The sequence below is a fragment of the Pithys albifrons genome, chromosome 5, assembly GCF_047495875.1.
Source record: "Pithys albifrons albifrons isolate INPA30051 chromosome 5, PitAlb_v1, whole genome shotgun sequence".
Taxonomy (NCBI): domain Eukaryota; kingdom Metazoa; phylum Chordata; class Aves; order Passeriformes; family Thamnophilidae; genus Pithys; species Pithys albifrons.
In genome coordinates this window covers 47,422,974-47,444,072 of record NC_092462.1, presented here as the reverse complement: position 1 = coordinate 47,444,072, position 21,099 = coordinate 47,422,974, and the positions used below count along the sequence as shown (strand labels likewise).

General features: G+C 36.8%; 1 protein-coding gene across 9 annotated transcripts in view; it reads right to left on the bottom strand.

Annotated features, from left to right (window-relative positions):
* The window catches only part of CLOCK (clock circadian regulator), a 67,822-nt gene that overhangs the window by 6,999 nt on the left and 39,724 nt on the right, over positions 1 to 21,099 (bottom strand). For 8 of the 9 annotated variants that reach the window (XM_071556467.1, XM_071556463.1, XM_071556469.1 and 5 more), the window contains 16 exons: positions 18,459 to 18,550; positions 17,257 to 17,346; positions 15,160 to 15,280; positions 13,985 to 14,098; positions 12,937 to 13,055; positions 9,314 to 9,396; positions 8,975 to 9,081; positions 8,230 to 8,377; positions 7,935 to 8,010; positions 6,902 to 7,043; positions 6,450 to 6,550; positions 5,548 to 5,637; positions 4,674 to 4,832; positions 3,128 to 3,334; positions 2,009 to 2,217; positions 1,450 to 1,714 (listed from right to left, as the gene is read on the bottom strand). In XM_071556467.1, coding sequence (XP_071412568.1) covers positions 1,450 to 1,714; positions 2,009 to 2,217; positions 3,128 to 3,334; positions 4,674 to 4,832; positions 5,548 to 5,637; positions 6,450 to 6,550; positions 6,902 to 7,043; positions 7,935 to 8,010; positions 8,230 to 8,377; positions 8,975 to 9,081; positions 9,314 to 9,396; positions 12,937 to 13,055; positions 13,985 to 14,098; positions 15,160 to 15,280; positions 17,257 to 17,346; positions 18,459 to 18,550 — 2,123 coding nt within the window. The remainder of the gene's footprint in view (positions 1 to 1,449; positions 1,715 to 2,008; positions 2,218 to 3,127; positions 3,335 to 4,673; positions 4,833 to 5,547; positions 5,638 to 6,449; positions 6,551 to 6,901; positions 7,044 to 7,934; positions 8,011 to 8,229; positions 8,378 to 8,974; positions 9,082 to 9,313; positions 9,397 to 12,936; positions 13,056 to 13,984; positions 14,099 to 15,159; positions 15,281 to 17,256; positions 17,347 to 18,458; positions 18,551 to 21,099) is intronic. The other variant, XM_071556472.1, reaches the window with a different exon arrangement.

Genomic DNA, 21,099 nt, shown 5'->3' with positions numbered 1-21,099 from the left:
CACACTATAAGAAGCCTCAGTGAGTAGAAGTATTTGATTATAGTTTGTATTAAAAAATACTAAACTTCTGGCTAGAAAGAAATTCTAGGGATCTTTTTTCACAAATCTGTTTCACCAGAATTAAGTCAAAACTGTACAAACTTTTGAATTTTGAAAGAGATACAGCAACCACCAACCTCTACTAAACAGCACTGTTGTTACAGTATTTATTTGACTTGTCAGAGAACACATTCAGATCTACACTCTGGTTTGATTTAATTCAAAAGTCTCCCACTATGTAAATGAGTGCTGAAGTTCAAATCACTAGGTGTTCTTCAGATCTCTTGTTGAGAGTCAGCTTGCAGCTGAAAAGCATTTGCCTTGATGCATGACTGAAACTGGTATGTTCCCATCAAAGATTTTTTTCAACAAGTTAATATTTTCTGTCAGTGACCTAGTGAAAGAAAATTTCACTCAGTCCTAATCAGAACTGAATTCCTTCCTTGTGCATATAAATGTAGGTAAAGCCTCCAATTACTTACTGTGTTTGTATATATTCCACCTATACACAGGATCCCAAATTTAGTGCAAAGATTTATTAAATACGTATACTCTTAAAGAGTTAAAAGAGAAAAATAATTTGACCTTTCCAGAGTAGTTAAAAGAACATTAATATTGTGCACAAGCTACATTAACATGGACTTTTTCTTTTTGTGGAGGAAGCAAAATCAGAGGCAAAATTAAGATTTTTGAACCGATGTTTTCTTGGAGGCACTTCCCCTTCTAGAGCTTTAGCCACCACATCTCCCTCACCAACACCAGTTACTGGGTAAGCTATGCCAGCACTTAACTTGAATCAACAAATGGCAGCAGATTTCCCCATCAATTCCTTCTATTTTCTTTCGATTACTTTTTGAGATTTCCTAGTTCTAGACTCCTTGGGTTTTGCCTTCTGTCTATTTTGATCCAATCTCTCTTCTCCACTACAACAAGGTTCTTCCACACTCTCTTGCTTACAAGGTTACTTGCTGCTTACCCTCCCCTGTAGCCCAGACAGATGTTCATGCTTCGTGTTACTGCGACATGTCTTGCTTTAGGCTGGGTGATGCTTTCCAGACCATCACCTCTCATACCTTATTGCATTAATACGTGAATGCAAAAAAATACAAGCTGTTTTAAAGGGAAACTTCTGATTTTTGCATCCCATGCTCAATTAAGAGCAGCAGCTCAAAGGCAGAAAGATACAGGATAGGAGGATGCAGGGAGTGAAACTGCAGGAAAGACCACCTCTTCTTTAAGCAACAGGATTTTAGAGAATAACTACAGAATAAACTTACCTCATCCATCAGGCTTATTCACAGGTTGTTACTTTCAGTGCTCTGTTTTCAGGTAAAGCACCCCTAGGATAACTTACCAATGCTAAAAGTGTCAGGATTTGGAAAAATTTCTAGAGAATTCTGTATTCATTACCTGTAGGAACTGCTGGGGGTGCTGGGTCAGCTGCGACTGAGCTGGTTGTTGAACTGTGGTGAGCTGCTGCTGATGGTCCTGCTGACTTTGCTGCTGCTGCTGCTGCTGTGTTATTGACAACGTCTGTGTCTGCTGCTGTTGGGCAGCAAAAGTGGGATAAGCTGTCACTACCTGTCCCATAAACATAGTACTTGGTACCATTACTGCTCCACATGCTACTGGGGCCGTGACAAGTTTTGTTACAAGTTGCTGACCTTGAGAAAATCTGTTAATAGAAAAAGACATTTGGAGTCCCTTTAGGAAAAAAAAAATATGAAGCATGACATACACTTGAGAAAGGCAGATTCTTCAAAGTCACACTTTGCTATAACAACATGGGTTTTGATAAGCCTGCAAACATTATTTTGGGCAAAGTTTAGTTTCAGAGTTGTATCTACATAGTTAAAATACAAATCACAGTATTTTTTAATGCTACTTTAGTTTCTTTTGTGTATGATACAGCTACATAAGCATACATCATTATAGTAAGTCATCTTGAATATTGGTCTTGAAGATGTACCTGATTTGTCTGTCCTGTGTAAAAGTGGTTACTGCAGCAGCATTCTGGTTGTTGTTCTGTGGTAAGCTCGAAGGAACCTGGACCACATTTCCTGTTGTTGGCTGAGAAATCACCATAGTGTTATACAAAGGTGCTGAGACTGTGTTCTGTGACTGACTGGCAACAGAAGACTGTTGATTGTGTCCACTAAGTACATTTTGTTGATTATGCTGGAAAGAAATTTTGGGATAATAAGTTGAAAACAGCCAACTGTCTACTTACTTAGACTCCTTACTAAGATGTCTGTCTTACTATAGCTGTCCTCCTAATTGTCACTGACCATACTTCACAACTGTCAGGGTTTTTTTTCTACTCAAATTAATTCTTAATTTAAAGTTTGTACTGACTGAGGATTTGGAGATAGGACTGGACCTTGGATATCTGAGTGTCTTACATTAACCTCTTGTCTTGTTTTTTCAGGTACTTGCATACTGTTTATTCACAGAATCACAGAATATGCTGAGTTGGAAGGGACCCACAAGGGTCATCAAGTCCAATTCATGGCTTTGCACAGGACCATCAAGATGATCTTTTCACTTCTCTATGTGCCCAATTTAAGACTAAAATGTCAAGCAATTTCTTACTTTGAAGGTTTGGAACTAGTTTGCTGTTGAGATTGTAAAACTGTCCACTAGTCTGTTTCTTCACAAATCTCAAAAACAAAGTATGGAATGTGGATAAGCAACCAGAGATTAGATGTATGAGGAGCCTCCATACACATAATGGTCAAACCCATTACAAGTGTTCAGCACGAAGAACAGGCTTCTCATGTGTTCTGTCACAAAACATTTCACGGACATTCAAAAAATGGCAAGCTAAAAGTTTTCTTGATACTGGTCTTTCAAAAAAACTACTTCTTATTAATTATTTACATGCCTAAATCTTGAAATAAAAACAAGATCTGAAATTGCATTATCAAGAACAGAAATGAATTTCAATTGTAAAGCTTGGGACATGAAGAAATTAATGACTCAACAAACACTGTTCAAAAGACATTTGAGAGGGGAATGTTAGGGTTGTGTTTCAGCTGTGGTTTTGAGCATATATTCTATACAGCAAAATCAATAACAAGAATTTTACCTGTGTTGCAGTACTCTGCAAAGGCTGCTGCTGTATCATGTGTGGGGTACTTATATGGCCTGTGTTCATCCCACTTTGAGTCTGATTAGTCTGAACAACTTGACCTTGCATGTTTATTGGCGCAAGCTGCTGAACAGTTGAAGAATTTCCAGAAGGAAGCTGCACAGAACCCAAGTTGAGTCCAGAGGCTGACTGCTGCAAGAACATCTTAAAAAATTCCACAAGTTATAGGGTCAGTATTCAGAGACTCTAATGGATAAGAATCAGAATCCTGATATCTAGCGTTCTAAATATTAAGGTTCAATATTTGTTCTTAAAGAAAAAGTACTATTTAGAGACTGACTGGTAACGTAGCCTACAACTATCTGAAGACAAAATGTATTGGTGATCACATTTCTAGGACCTTCAGCAGTGACACTAATTCAAATGAAGAAGAAAATCTCTGAATCAATAGATCCAGGCATAGCACCAAGAACATAATCTTCCTTGACAATCAGGAAATCATAATGATTATACTGAACTTTCCAATACATTTGCAATAAATAGAATTCAGCACAAAAATATTTGATTCTTTATAAAAAAGTTAGGCTCAAGACTACAAGACAGAATGTTTAGCAATTAAGTATTTCTCCAGTTTCCACATTCCTGAACAAGGTCCCTCCACACTCTATGGGAAGAGAGCTGTGAATCTCTCCTTCTGAGACATCAGAAAGGCAGTCTACTGCTGGCATGCTACACCTGACATCATAGAACACTGAAAATGGAATATGCCAGAAACTCCTACTCTTTAACAGAATTTAAGCAACATACTTAATACTTCCAGAAAGTATCTTTTTTCTACTCTTTAATCACAATCCACACTGAAAATATTTAGATTATGTCTTTAAAATGTATCTTTGTTTGAGGTAATAGCTTTTTGGTTTGGGTTTTAACTAAGAAAAACCCAATTGGGTCATTCTCTTCTTCCAAACACAGCTGCTGAAAAGAGAATGACAAAATTAGAAAAATATATAATGACTAAAAAAAAAAATCGCAAACCAGGTAGTCAGCTGCTAGACTGAGCAATGAATCCTCTGGACTTCTTGTTTTTCTGCTCAGTAACTACTTCAAGTTTACCATGCAAAGTAGAACAAATCAGCCTGATAGTTAGGCCAGTTTAAGAGACAAAAGGCATGAATTTAACACCCTCAAGCTAAAAGAGGAAATAGATGCTTATCTTGCAGATTTTGGGTTACTATTATAACGGCTGCAAAACTTAGCAAGAATTAACAACTGCACCCTTTTACATTTAGGTTAAGGCATAAGCTAGGCTTGGGCTGCTCAACATTGAAAAGATACACTGCGGTGCTCCAAAATGTATTCAGAAGCAAAATGTCAGGTACTTCTGGAACAAGAGCTTCACATACTATGGATTTTAGGTATATTAGGCCCAGATGCCAGCTAACAGGGTATATGGAGGGTCACATTGTGGAATTAAGTGCCCAAATCTCATTTTAGATGCCTAAATTCTCTACAGATGAAACATGTAAGCGTTGCACTAACTCACCTGGAGTCCTTGACCATGAACAATTTGAAGTTGCTCTTGAATCTTACGCAACTCTTCCTGCTGCCGATGAATATTTGCCTCTATCATGCGTGTTCTTTGCTCTAGCTGGTCCTTTAGATGTTGCATAGCTCCTAATTGAGCTGAAAACTGAAACACAGGCTGTAGTGCAATGAAGAAATTAAAAGCTGAGCAAAAATGACATGCTCCAGCACCTCAATGTCTTTCTTGCAGTGAGGGGCCCAGAACTGAACACAGCACTCGAGGTGCAGCCTCAACAGTGCAGAGTACACTGCCCCAGTCCTGCTGGCCACACTATTTCTGATACAATCCAGGATGTCACTGGCCTTCTTGGCCACCTGCACTCACTGCTGGCTTGTGTTCAGCAGCTGTGGACCAGCACCCCAAGGTCCTTTCCAAGGTCCTCTTCTCTCAGACTGCAGCGCTGCATGGGGTTGTCAAGACCCAGGTACAGGACCTGGCACTTGGTCTTGTTGAACCCTCATACACTGGCCTTGGCCCATTGATCCAGCCTGTCCAGATCCCTCTGCACAGCCTTCCTGTCCTCCAGCAGATCAACACTGGTGTCATCTGCAAACTCATTGATGGTGCCCTCTCATCCAGATCATCAATAAAGATGTTAAACAGGACAGGCCCTAATGCTGAGCCCTGGAGAACAACACTGATGACCGGCTGCCAGCTGGATTTAACTCCATGCATCACCACTTCCTGGGCCTGGCCATCCAGCCATTTTTTTACCCAGTGAACAGTGCATGCATCCAAGCTACAAGCAACCAGTTTCTCCAGGAGAATACTGTTCTCTAGTAGAAGAAGACTGTTTAAAAAATAATAAACAATGAACCAAGTTAATCCATACCTGAGTCATGCCAGACTGGAGATGTAAAGTTGCAGGCTGAGATACCGCTTGCTGTGCTACTGGTTGTCCAAGAGACTGTGAGCTTAAAGACTAGGATTAAAAAAGTTGTTCCATAATCATAAGAGAATGAACTTCTTACTTGACATGAAGTATTTCTTTACATAAAGTGTCAAATCTAAAACCATATGAATATACATAAAAACCAGTAAATTGTTTCCTGAAATATATAACCTTCAATATAAGAGAATTAAGAAGAGCGATTGACTAAATAATATATTTCCGCTGCTAGATGTATATAAAAGAAATAGGCATAAACCAGAAAATACAATTACAAATGTTTTCAAAGTCTTAATTGCAATAAGGGAAAATTTGTTTCAACAAGTTTGGAAGTTGACGTCTTTGAATTACTCTTATATTAACTTTTTTAAAAATACATATTTTAATTAGCATTCTATTTTTGAAGCCAATGTAATAATTCAGCTGGAAAATGAGCACCAAGTACATGAACCAGATTCCAAAAGGTATAGGAAAGTATTCACTAATATTCTTAAGAGTCATAAATTTGTATAAATTCTCTATAGGGACACACACAGCACTATGTTGGACATATGTGTGTGTATTTTAAAATTGCGGAATTGTAGAACAAAGATGTGTGAGTGAAAGCAAAGATTTATATACAATCCTGCAAACCCTAATGCCAAAAACTAAATACATATATTCTTAATTATTGTATTCCCTTAGATCTAGTATACCATAGCTGCATATTGATAATGCAATTCTGAGAGTCACATATTCTAAGTGAAGCTCTGACAGTTTAAAATATGTGCTTTCAGAAGAAATAAAACAAAAGCTTCTAAAGGTGAACTACACTGTTTAAGTACAAAATTTTTCTCTGAATTTACCTGACTGCTCAGAGATGATCTTCTTTGTGCAGTCTTTTCATGACCAGATAAGCTTTGCCTAGGAGGAGTGCTAGTGTCCACTGTCATTTTAGTTGGTGTTGCTGACAAAGTTGAGAGTTAGAATAGAAAGAAACATGTTAATAGTAATCTCAATTCTGTAATGCAACAATCAAATCATATATTTAATGAATACAAAAACCCTTAAGACTTGGCCTCTTTTTTACCCTGACTATCCAACAATAGTGCAACCTGATGGACTGGAATGGGGTGTTCAGTTTGATACTGTACTTTTACACATCTTTTGCAGAGTAGTCTGCAGACCTCTGAACCATCAAAAAGCACATTTTAACTTGCACACTTCTCATAAAGTGATCATTAACTGCTAGTTATGTATTTAATTCGAGAAAGTCTTCACTAGGAAGTCAATTCTATTTTCAACACTTGGTGCTTACATGAATGATCTGATACTGCAGTATGTGAAGATTTTCTTGAACTCCTCGAGGAAGCAGAAGGTGTGGGGCTGGTATCAAATCTTTCCAGTGCTTCTTTGAGACTCACTGTGTTTATGTGATTGTCAGACCCAGAGTCCTGACTCTGAAGAGACACACACAAACAACAATTATTTACTTGATTTGGCACACAATGTATATTTCTAATGGAAAATATCTACGACCATGCTGTTTGAATCAACCTCCTTACACTGGTGACAATGCAGAAGTAGTGGCCTGTTTGATGGCCATAAGCTTACATTCCATTTGTGGCTTTTATCCTTGGAAACCAAAGCCATATAAGCCTAGAAACCCAAATGCATGTAGGCATAGGCCACAGGCTGACTACTGAGCTGACCTCCTTCTTTAGCAACTCAGTTCACTCTGAACGACACTGTAATGAGTGAACTGCTTATTCTTTTGAGAAAGGATGAGTTCATTCCACCAACAGATGAAACTTGTTAAACTGCCAAGGAAAAACACTTCTGAACTGTCAAACATAACAGAGCACCTGCACAAGCTGGCTTATCGAAGACTCACTGAGCTTCCAAGAACATTAATTCCAAAAGAAATTTGTATACTTCTAAGAAGTGGGACAGTCACACAATAGAACAGCTCCTGCTTTCCTCTTGTGAAATCTCTTAAGTCACCTTTGTGTGCTGACCTTGGTTTTTCAGATTACAGGTAGCTCCCGTAACAGAAAACATTTATTTATTAATCTTACTCTACAGAAATCAGATCTTAATAAGAACTTAAGGGTGTGGGCATGTCATAACTACATGCACATTAACCTCTGAAAAGAAGAGGGTAAGTGTGACAGAGTACAGTTAAACAAAGACTTTCTAGACTTCTTTGATCATTTTAAATAGTGTTATTATTTAGAGATCAAATAATTATTTGGGGACAAATGGGACAAAACACTTTCTGCGGCTGTATATTTGCTTACATATTGGTTCTGGTATGAATGAAGTAAAGTAGAATTATATAAAACACTTACTTTATCTGCTGTTATCTCTGGAAGAGACTCCTCAATACCAAGTTCTCGTCGTCTTTCTGCTCTAACTTCTGCATAACTACAAGAACAAACCAAGTATGACTACTATATTGTTGGATGGTTTAAAAAATACACCTCAAAAAACAAACTTCTCAAAGCTATCCTGCTTATAAGTATCTCAGGAAATTTTCCAATGATTCTTTAAACTGCCATGATTTCTCTACCTCCAAAAATACCAGCAATACAGCTTTCATGCCAGTAGAATTTCTCTAATACAGATTTTTAAAAAATAACCTACCTTACAACAGTGTGCGTACAGACAATAAACTCTGGCCTGGAATTCCACTGGTGATACGTGATATAGTAATGCGTTTGCAACCAAATCCACTGCTGTCCCTTTGTAAGGAATCTGTAGTAACATGACTTCCCTTTCCCATATTGCATTACTATAAAAATGAAGAATAAAGTTCACTGTTTTTCCAGGCTGTAAATATTCCAATTACATAAAAAACCCCATTACTTCCCAGGTTCATATGGCCCAAAACCACGTTTAAAATCAGCATAATCACAATGACTAAGAACCAGTTTAAAACTTGCTACCAAAACAAATGTAAGCTGCATTTTTCAGAGAACTGCAGAATTCAAACTTCCATTTTTGTGAGGCTTTTTACATATTGTGAAAAATTTATGTGCAAAGAATTTATATATAGGCTCATGAAGAAAAACACAGCTGAAGCTTATACTATTACATGTTTAAACAATTCTTTTAGTTATTAAACATTACCGAGCCTTTTAAATACTATTGGAAGAACTGAAGAAGTATTAGTTATAGCTGTGAACTTCAATTTACCACAATGGAACCCTGCAATAATAAGTTAAATCTCTCTTGCAGTTCTGCATCAAAAATATCGCTGAAGATAAAGCAGTAGAATAATGTCAAATGAACGGGAATAGACACATCACTCAAATATATCACAAAATTTCACCAGAACAGTTGCACAATTTAACAAACTTGCTCATTTTAGCGACTTAGTTGTACTCACAATGCTCATGACATTTTGCCAGATTATCTAGATCATCCACATGATAATAATCATAGCCTGATGTTCCCAAAACTTCAAATGGAAGATAACCTATTATGGGAGGTGCCCTAATTAAAAAAAAAATTAATGTCATTTTATTTTCATACACATAAAAACCCCAAACTAAAATAAACTACTTAATTATATAAGCGCTCTAGTTTATAGTATGTGCTCTGAAAAAAAATAAAAATTAAACCCAACACAAGCTATGAGTAGTTAATGCTGATTAGTGAACTCTAGATATTTCAGCCACCACTGTGATTCAGCTACTATTGCTGCTATACATAGAAGGAATTGCACCTGTGATCCAAGAATAGGAACTTCCATTCTAAGCTATGTCTAGATGTGAACTCTTCGTTTGGTTCTTCAACAGTGCACATTTCCTAAAAAGTAAAAAAATAAAAATCTCTCTCAAAACTGCTCTATTCTAATTCATAAACTCTTTCAAAATTCAGACTTACCTAAAGTTAGTAAATAACTCCACAACAGTTACATCATTTTAAACAGCTTCATTGTTTTTGCTTAGACGCAAAGTACTGAGGCAGAATCTAATCTCAGTTGTGCCAGCCTGACACTCGGTTGATTTAAATGGACTAACCATGGCATGAGATTAAACTCCAGCTCAGCAGAAATCAATAGTTCCTGCAGTTATGCTTTTAAATTGTAACACACAAAAGAAGAGATGAAACACTCCCACCAGACACTCTGATTACAGTCTACATTTATAATGGCTAAAAACATTAGTAAGATGGTCACGTTATTTTCAGTTTAGGAATAGGATTCTTCCCTTTTCAGTGAATACAGAGTATTCTAAATCTCTTTGCAGGCATAGACAAATAACTACAAATAACACATTACATAAAAAGTAAGAATGGTTGTATTGCCACTATTACAACAAAACCTCAAGGTATTCTGCACATCACTGTAAACATATTCCACTCAAAACATGGCAATGCATGTCAGTCATCCTCCAGTAGTGCCTTACGAAAAGGAAGATGGATGATGGAATACATGCATACATACAAATACACCCCTCAAAGAATTATAATAAAATTAGAGATCAGGAAATCTTTCTTTTTTGGACACTTGCACACATTTGTCATTTGTAGGAGCTTGCAGTGGTATTCCTAGTGCCAGAAACACAGTAGAATCTACTGATGATAAGACATTACTGGAGTTTCCCAAAGACTGGAATATGGAAGCTGCTGCACTGACATAATATCATGGCAGGTGTGGACAGATGAGCACATTGTGCTCTGCAAATATCTGTAACTAAAGTAGTCCTGAGGAAAAACACAGAAGACAACCAACTTGTTTCCGCAAAGGGACCACCTTGCTTTTCATTCTTTCAGGCTGTAATGTAGAGTTTAAGTGGATATGCTGCAGTTTTCTAAATAGCTATCTTTAAGTTTTCCTTCTATGAAACAAAAAAGTGAACACATCTAGGCAATGTTTTGTTTTCACCTTCATCACTGTAAAATCTAAAGACAATGACTTAGAAAGTGATGGAGTGATGGATTAGATGGAGGCAATGAACAAAACTACTGTGGTCACAAATTTATGACTCTTGATGTGAATTCCAGTGAGCAAGACTTTACTTTCAAACCTGAAACCACAACCAAAGCTCAAAGGTCATCTACCTTCCTAAAACTGCAGCATTTAATAAAGCACCACCCACAGTAAAGCAAGAGAAATGACACAGCAAGAGTATATCCTTGAGACATACTTTTAATTTGTTGCTTCTTTTAATCTAATTATTTTGGCACAAGTCAAAACAAAAGTAAAATCACTGAAATGCAAGCAGTAAAACCACAGTTAAAACATCATTGTTAGAGAGGAACTGGCAGCAGGTTAGTATCCAATTACTCAATGCATTTATATTAATAATTTGCAGATATTTCACTCTAAAATATCCCTGGGCAGAGGCCAGCTTGTTCAACAAGGCATCTTGAAGTTGTTAACAAGGCATCTAGAAATAAAGGACTTTCATTTTTAACAAAAAGTATTCTGGTAGAATCCTTCTGGCTGGATTAATCCTGCCTTCTTGGTAGGATTCAATCATCAACCAGACAAAATGCAAGACAAATGTTTTAAAGATGATGTAGAACCAAATGCTTTCACTGGGGAGCAAAATTTGTGGCATATTTCATTACAAAAGAGGTGGGGTCACACACGTAAACTAAAAATGTGAGCTTTAAAGATGAAAAAAATCACTGTATATCCTTGAGAAATTACATTTCAGGGGAAAAAAAAGAATCCAGAACATATACCCTCTGAAATAAAGAGAAAAACTGACATGAGCAGGAAAGTTCTACCTTAAATAAGGCAATCAAGTAGTAAAATACACATCTTATTACTGGCTGCAGCATGCACCTGTTAGTGATGTTACTGGGATGGTAAAGTTTCTGACATGCACTTATTTGCTGGAGTATAACCAATGCTAGCCTCAATGATAACAGAGGGTATCAGAAGAGTATAAACAGGTATTGCCAGATTAAGTCTTCACTCTAACGTTAGTCCTCTTCACAAAAAGATTCCCCAGATGAACAGCACTGAAAGCTTCCTTAGGAAGAAAGGGCTCAGAGGTTCAGGCATAGGAATGAGACTTTGGGCAGAGTATAATTTGTAAGGCTTCAGCCCACAGGAACCTGAGAGACCTTAAATGGATGTTCCTCAACTTCCAGACATAGGACACATGGAAGTTGTACTATAAACCGTCAGACTTTAAAAAACAAAAGTATTGGCAAATGTCGTGTTGGTCTTTTTTCCCCAGTATTTCATGAAGCAAAAATCCCACATTTAACATCTCTAGCAACTGTAGGCATAATGGAAGAACATTATTTAGACCCATATGGAAAGGAATGTGACAGATGAAACATTTCCACAGCTTCAGGAAAAATAAATAATAAACTCTCTCTGGCACAGCATCTGGAGAAACACAATTCCTATTCAGCCTGGTAGAACTAAATAAGTTTGTATGATTTCTCCACAGGCTCCCTACTATGTTTTTGAAGTGCAAAGTATATAAGCCATGTCTTCAGAAGCTACTATGAACAGTTTTCAGCTTAAGACATCACTGCTTTAAACTTCGAGGCAGAATCTTTAAATGCTCAGTTCTTAGATTACAGACAACAGCTGGGCCCAACAATAGGCCACATACATTTCATGGCATTACTTCATTACTGAATTGCAAGAACAAATGTTAGATAATTGACTATCCTGTAGCTTGAATCATGTATTTGTATACAACATATAATCTGAATCAAACACAGACTATACTGTAATGTATCCTGAGTATTTATTCTGACTAATTTTGTTGAGGAACAGGATTATACTTAGTGTTCTAATATGAATAAATTTCATATTCATCCAATTCTAAACTTGGAAAGTACCTTCACATTGTACATTAGTAGCTAAACAAAATGTTCTAACAACCGAGTTACTAAATAACTGCATTAAAACAAAATACTTCTATACCTCATATCCAACTCTTTTTTATTGACAAGTAAACTTTCATTAAGCCCTCCCAGATTTAATTCTGTGTCAAACTGCAGTAAGACCATCAGCAACATAAAATTCACATCCAAGTTTCAACTAAAATTCATAATTTCTCCAGTGAAAGTGGAAGCTCACTATAATCTTTTATTTTGTTTATCTTAAACAATTCCTGTGGACTTTTTCCAAATTTATTTCTTGCATGTTACTATTTTATATTTGGAATTAGTATTCACCATAACAACTTTGCTTGATACGTTGCATAACACTTAGCCTAACTTGAGTAAGAAACAGACACTTTCAGTTTCATATAATAAAATTCCTTATGGTTTTCATTAATATTTTAAATGTTGTGTGCATTCTCTCTGAAGTTTTTCCATTTAGAGTCCATTTAAAATTGATATAAAAGTGATTTCATTTGTACATACCTTGATAAATTGAGGTGTAGCTAGTCTAACTGTGGCTACAAAGCAAACTTTCTCTTCATATAAAGGCCGGTGTGATCTCTGAATAGTTCCCTCAAAACCATTGTGCGCTGAGTTGGGAACTGAGGGAAGGCAGAGGAAAGGAGGTCAACGCAGAACACAATACAAGCACGGAGGAAAACAGCAGTAATAGCACAAGACAAATGGCCCAATATTTATCTAACATGGTTTGCTTGTAACTTAACACGCATTAAGAAAAATGCTACATATCTATACCTGTGTGCACTGTGAATAGCAGTTATTGAATAATAATAGGAACACAACCATCAATTAACTTTCCCAAAGAATTAAAATTACAGTTAATATGATGTTATCTGACAGCATTTTTAAAAAACTAGTAACAGTTCTAATCCTTGGTAACTACTAAAAATGACTGCATTACACTTTCTTCAAAAGTATATTCTAAATTTATCTTAGCTATTAGGTTTTGCTGACATTTTCTTTTGACTCTGAGGTAAGTATTTATTTTCTAGACTTCTATCGCATTTAAGCAACGCATGCTGAAGAAATACTGAGTAACAGAACAATCAAATTAAATGGGTTGGTGGCAAAACCTGTATCTTCCATCCCAGTTGTCTCTGTAATGAGAACTGCAGGTACTCAGTACCACTGATGTTCAGGTTAATCACCTGCTTAAATATGGACTATGCTTAACTAAATTCAGACTCTTTATTTTGAAGCATTTGCTTAAATTTCTTCTAAAAAGTTTTATAAGACACTAGTTTTCTTTAATTGAAAGCATTAAGCATAATTACTACATGGTGCAGTCAAATGCACAGACTTGTAATACCCAATAGATAAAAACTTTAATACCAGTTTTTCTTCTTTTTCATTAAACAAATACAGAAGGACTGTAACTCTGCTTCAAGCTCTCCTTTCAAAACACGAATTTAATGATTTAAATTCATTATTACATTTGGCACAATGGTCCCAAGCTGGTTTAGCTGTGGACCTACCTAAGTATTCAACTCACATCGCTGAAAATACTTACCATGATTCAAACACTTGAAATTTCCTATAAATTTGACATATTCATATGTAGGTTGCTCTTTTGGATCTATTGTTCCTCGCAGCATATGGCAACAGAACTCTAGTTGATTTTTTGCTGAGAAAAAAATAAACAAATTAATAGGCTACATGTTTGATGAAGCACACGGGCAACACGCAATGGAATGCAGGAATAATTAAGCTGTATACATATTGTGATACTCTAAGTGTTGTGATTACAACTGGCTACAGTCTCTGCCTTTAACCAGCATGACATTAACTAACCTAAACAAAAGGACAACTCCTTTAGAATTTGTGCATGTAGGGCCCGAACATTAATGACATTAAAAAAACTGTCCAAACTAGAGCTGTATTAAAGATGAAGATGCCCTTACTTAAGTTCGCTAAAGCATGTGCTTCCAAACCCCTTTGGGCTGCTATATTTACATTCCTACCAAATGCTGCAACTGTCTAAATAGAAGCTCTATAAATAAGATGAACATTTCTAATACACAGGAAAGTTATAGAGTGAAAGGCTGTTCTTCAGGGCTCTGAAGCATTTGCTTCTGCTTAAATAACACCAGAAAAACTGATCACATATATTTCCAAGGAGAAAATTTTTAACACAACTACCATACTGGTTCCATTGGGATAGGGTTTTCTCCACAGCAGCTCACACAGTTCAGTGTTTTGGATTTGTGACTAAAATAGTGTTGATAACACAGGGATGTTTTAGTTGTTGCTGAGCAGCACTTAGTGCAAAGGCATCCTCTTTTTCTCACACCGCCCTGCTAGTGAGGAGCTAGAAGAGCTGACCTAAGGAATATCCCATACTATATGACACTGTGCTCAGCAGTAAAAGCTGGGAAAAGGAAGAATCGGGAGAGATTTGTGCTTGTGGCATTTGTCCTCTCAATTAACCATTACACATAATGGAGCCCTGCTTTCCTGAAGATGGCTGAACAACTGTTTGATTATGTGAAGTAACAAATTAATTCCTTATTTTGCTTTGCTTGTGCACACAGCTTTTGCCTTAACGTATTAATCTGTCTTTATCTCAGCCCACAAGCTGGCTCACTTTTACCCTTCTGATTCTTTGCCCATCCCACTGGGAGGAGTTAGCGAGCAGTTGTGTAGGGCTGAGCTGCCCAGAAGGGTTAACCTGAAATAACTACTTACATTTTAAGTATTCCGGTGTCAATGAATCACTTTCCAGCAGATGAGAAGACAATATTTTATAAATTTCTGAATGTTCCCCCTCTGGGATAAAATTAAATACACTCTGATCCACAAGATCAGACTGAAAGAAAAAGATTTAATAAGCGTTAAACTATTGTAAGACATACAATGTCACAAAGCCTACTATTTTAATGGAAAACAATTCCACTGTTCATTAATGACTCAACAAAGCCACCTGCTGGAATACACACGAATATTTTGTAAGAAAGAAATCTCACTCTGATCTGCCCTAATTTTAACACTGCAAACCATTTGTTGAAAACTAGCATGAACACAGCAGATACATATACTTGTCAAAGAGTAATGGAGCTTGTATGAACCCCCTGGGATGCAACAATTTCAAGTAAAGGAGCATTTAAAGTGGAAAATACGGGGTGTTGTTCTGGGGCTCTGTAATCTATTGATGGCATCCAGTGCATTGAAATGATACCTTGGAACAAAAGGCAACCCTTCATAGATTATACACAGATTATTATGTAACCAAAACCTATATCCAATTACAATTGATTTTATGAATACACTTGTGCTTGGTTTTGACTGGAGTAGAGTTAATTTTCTTCACAGTAGTTGGTATGGGGCTATGTTTTGGACTTGAGATGGATACGGTGCTGATAGTTCTGGAGTGTTTTAGTTATTTCTGAGCAGTGCTTACAGAGAGCCAAGGTCTTTTCTGCTCTTCAGCCCACCCCACCTCAGCCCACCAGTGAGAAGGCTGGGAGAGCACAGTCAGGAAGGGACACAGCCAGGACAGGTGACCCAAACTGACCAAGGGGATATTCCATACCATATGGTATCAAGCCCACCACGTAAAATTGGCTGAAGAAAAAGGAAGAGGAAGGAAATTCAGAATGACAGTGTTTGTTTTCCCTAGTCACCATTATGTATGATGGATCCTGCCCTCCTGGAGATGGCTGAACACCTGCCTGCCCCATGGGGAGTGGTGAATGAATTCCTTGTTTAGCTTTCCTTGCATGTGTGGCTTTTGCTTTATCTATTAAACTGTGTCATTATCCCAACTCACGAGGGTTTTTTTCACTTTTACCCTTCTGACTGCCTCCTCCTGTTCTACTGAGGGACAATGAATGAGCTGCTATGTGGGGATGAGTTGCCAGTTACCTCATTTTATAATCAGTTCCACAACTATGTACACAAAACTGGGAACAACAGAGATGAATGCAGCAAAGCCGAACAACTGATTATATGCATAAACACATTTTGTCAACTATTCAAAGAAGAGTGATCATAAAATGTATGTTTAGAATATATAAATCACACCTAAAAGCAAAGAACAAATGTGCCTCTTAAAACTTGGCAAATTCTACTAAAAAACCAAAAAAATCACAATTACCTGCACATTTTAAAAAATTCTCAGACTGCTATCATACATACCCGTTAGGGGAATTTATTTAATCTCATATCACAGTAAGATGACCAGCCTTTAATAATAACTTGTATTTCTTGTCCAGAAATGAACTCTGTTTCACTCATAAGTTGTTTTTACTTTTAAGAACTAATTCGCCTCAATTCAGAATAAAATTATTCAAAGGTATCTTTAAAAACTAGAGTGTAAATCAGTGAGCAATGCCACTGAGACTAAAATGCATGAATGTGATAAACCCAAAAATACATATCTAACTTAAAAAACAGAACCAGCAGCCATGTATTTCTTATCAGAGTGCTTTGTCAAAAAATAAGTAAAAAAGTAGTTTACAAAAATTCCAATTATACAGATCTTTAGTAGTGTGAACTCTAAAGGGTCTCCTGCAGTCGACTGTGTTACTTCAGTTACACTGAATAGAAACTGATGCCAGTCTAGCACCATAATCTTGCCCAACAAAGTGCAGAATGCATTCTGAATTTCCAAAGAAAATGTTTAATATAGGACACTGATCAGTAGGAAGGAATTGTGCTGAAGAACATTAACACAAAACATGCATCTGTCCTATAATGCTCAAAAGGCCAATGATTAAATAGTACTTATAGCAGAACACCAACCACAGACAAACTGATATGTTACTTAAACCCATTTGTACTTACTGGCAAATGTTCAAGTAAGGGAGTTATACTTTCAGATACATATATTATATTTCCATCTGTCATAATTGCTAAAAAAAAACCATCAAGAGCCTGAAATTAAACATAATGGGTCGTTAAATAAAAAGAAACCGAACATACTAAATTGTTAAGCTATATTCAACACAGAAAATCATGTAGATCGATTTTATTTTAGTTTATAATAGAAATGGGAATATCTTTCCCTGCTACAAATTCTTCATCTTGCTTTGACATTGTGAGCATTAAAATTTCAACACTGTTCTGTTAAATAATCTGTGGTTTCAGAAGCAAGTACATATGTAGCTAGCCACTCTTTTCCCCAACTCCCACTCTGCCTGCTTATTATTTTTAATTCCATCATAACTTTAAACCTCAGAAAACTCATAAAAATGAGCTGGAAACAAAAGCAAGAAGATGTGGAAAAACGAAGAGAAGAATAAGTAAAAGAGCCGGCAAAATTAATGAATTTCATTATTTAAAAACGTCACTATATCCCAATCTCAATGAAAGAAACTTGTAGTAAGATTTTATTGAGACTTGAAACTTGTAAGATACAGTTCTAATTGCCTGATCTTCTACTGAACTCAAACTTCTTTCCTCTGAACATAACGCAATATTTTACATGAACACCACTAAAAAAGGCATGATGGAATTGTATTTTTAAATAGGAAATTTTAAAGATCACATCTACAAAAAAACTTTTTATATTACAGTATTTTTAATATCTTTTACATACAGAAAATCAGAGTCTTTAGCTTTTTATACCTGTGCATCAAAGATAAGATTTAGCTAAGGAATGATAGTTACATGAATCTGTTGAGCCTTTTTCATAATTAGGATTTTAATTTATGCATAATAATTCTTTATTTATTTAGTACCTTCCTTATGTTGGTAATTCAAAATGTCCACTTTGATAGTAAACATGTTCATTTATGGTCTTGGTCAGATATCACATTTTATGCAACTGAAAATGCAGTTAGAAGAAAATCTGATTTGATTTTCTCAAACACTGCAATTTTTTGAACACTGCATATGTGGGAATTTTGACTGGTTATTTTCATGAAAACAAACAGTTACAATTAAAATATGAAAATAAAAAGCTATGTCATCAAACTGAAAATTTCATAATGGAATGACTCCCAGAGAGGAACTATTCTACTCCCAGAAAAACAGAAATTATATACCTCTAACATTAACTGTGTGAACTCTTCATTACTAAGGAATGTTGGTTTCCAGTCCTGTCGAATTTCACTGGCGTCTGATTGTGCAGTAATTTCTACAATCAAACATATACATAGTATAAGGATTCACATTTTCAAAAGCCATTATTTTCCCACTAGGCTACATATACACAGTTAATAAAGAGTAGAAAGTCCTCCAGTCTCCTCTGTTGTTCATTCATTACATATAGATGCTATTCCTTAAAAAGAAAATAAATGTCTTCTCTGACATATCGTAACTACATGTGTCTTCTCTTTCCTTCAACCAGTTTGTGCTACAGTCTTGCCAGACTTCAAGGTAATAGTGAAGTTAATGACAGTAAATAATGGATTTTTTTATAGTGGAAAAACCCTCTTTGAGACTATCAAAATGTTTTATTAAGAGCATTGTTTACAAATATTTAAAAAGCAAAAATTCCTAATCAGTTTAGACCATTAAAATTGCTAATCCTCAAATATCTTGGCCAACCCGTGGAATTCTAACCCTCGCACTAAAAATTGTCCCTGTCCTTTCTTTTCTTCCCACTCTTCTCTCGTTACATTTAAAAAAGAATAGGCTTTCAACAAAGACTGTTAAGAGCTGTATGACAGACTCCACTCCAGCATTCCTGTCTGTGACATATACATAGATGGATTCTGACACAGGTGACTTTTGAGCAGATTCCTGTAGGAGTTGAGAAATATACAGATTAACTTCCCATACATGGGTGAGAGAGGCAACAGCTGCTAAACAAAATCCAACCCCGGCTTCTGAATCTGATGCTTCCTTAACAACTGATAACTGAAACCAGAAGAAGCAAGACCACACAGCGCTTCAGTCTGGATGAGTAACAAGGGCATCACAGAAGTTCTGGCTCTAAGAACAACCTTGAACAAGCAATCAAGTATTTAGACAAATCCAAAGAACCAAAACACGTCCTCAAAGCTTTTGATTTCTAAAGGACAATCTGTGCAAACACCATAAGCTAGAATGTAAGTTCAGATGGCTCGAAGAGCCAGAAAACCTGGAATTGAATTAAATATGCTAAGGGCTGGAATAGTTCATAATTTTGTTTCCCAAGACTGAAGGGGGGAAGCCTTAGACTTAACTCAAAAAACAGTAAACAACAGCAACATCATGCAAGAAATTGACTAAAAGTGGAAAGCTGAAAGAACAGGTGAAGAAAGTATGAACATATAAGACTTTACAATTATCAGATCTAACAGAAGTTATTAATTGATCAGGCTTTTGCTACCTGTTTTGAAATGGTATCAAAAAGCAGGAAGAGTGGGCTGGAGATTAAAGAAAACCTACATATAACCCCAAATCTAACTTTTCAGTCAGAACAAAGATTTCTGAGGGGCAAGTCAAAGGATATGGAAATGAAAAGCTCTGCGACCAAAGTGGAGGTAAAATTCAAGGAACTTAATGCATTCAGCCCACAGGGCACAAATAATCTTCACTTTAGAACCAGGGAAGTCTGATTTATGGGCTCATCCTGGCCCTTATTCATCCTACTTCAGAATTAGAAAAAAAAAAAGTCATGCTGTCTTCTACAGTAGAATAGATCTATGCTACATAAAATTTGCAGTTCAGGCTTTAACAAACCATTCTGAAATATCTTATCACAAGTACAGGTGTTCTTTTACATTTTCCAGAATTAGAACAAGTATGATAGTGGAAAACTAAGCCAAAGTAACACAGAAAGAACTTGTTTCACTTGGTAACTTGAGAGAAACGCTTAAAAATTCTGGCAGAAGGCTGCACCTAAAGATAAATGGCAGTCGCATTCCTGAGCAAGATACCAGACAGAGAAGCATAACCAAGCCTGCACATTAAACTCCAGTTTTCAAGTCCTGTGTCTGAAGTAACTCTGCATCAGCACTGAAAACTCTCAAAACAAACTGCCAGCTGGGCCTCGATCTGTATCACTTATTTGTGGGTTGTCAAGTATCAGTCTACTACTTGCAATTAGAAGCAGTTGAAATCTTTGATCTTTACTAATTTTCAAAATTTCTTGTTTACAAATTCAGAAAAAGATGATTGGCAGTATCAGTTAAGGAGAAGCTCCCAGTAATATAAATGCAGTGTGTTTAGCCTGCTATATTTTCCCAGTGAGAAACAGAATCCATGCTGGTGTTGTAGTTTGGGATTATTATGTAAATTCTCTCCCCTGCCACTTAACTGCCCAGGCCAGCGGTTAACAAAAGAAGCAGTTAACTGTGATCGCTGGGGTGGGGGCAGGTTTGTCTCTTTTGGTTTTTTTTTTTTGTTTTTTTTTTTTTTTTTGGATATTCTCCTCAGTCTTGGCTCGGCGGAACGGGGGAGTGGGGGCTCCAAGGAGGCAGGCTGCCCTGCTGGTTACTGCTGGGGTTTTCCCTGGCTGTCTTGCCGCTGCCTACTTCGGACGGCTGTTTTCCTGCCGTGCTGCTGCCTGCCTTGGATTTGCTGCTGGTTGCTCGTACCTTTCTGCTTCTCGGACGGGGAACACAGGGGGAAGAGACTGAGTCCATCTGAAAGCCCACTGCTCGTCTGTTTCGCTCGAGAGGGACTGAAACTCACTCTGCAGCCAGCCGGGTTGTGACAAGGACACTTAAGTATAACCTTTTCTCCCGGAGGAAAACC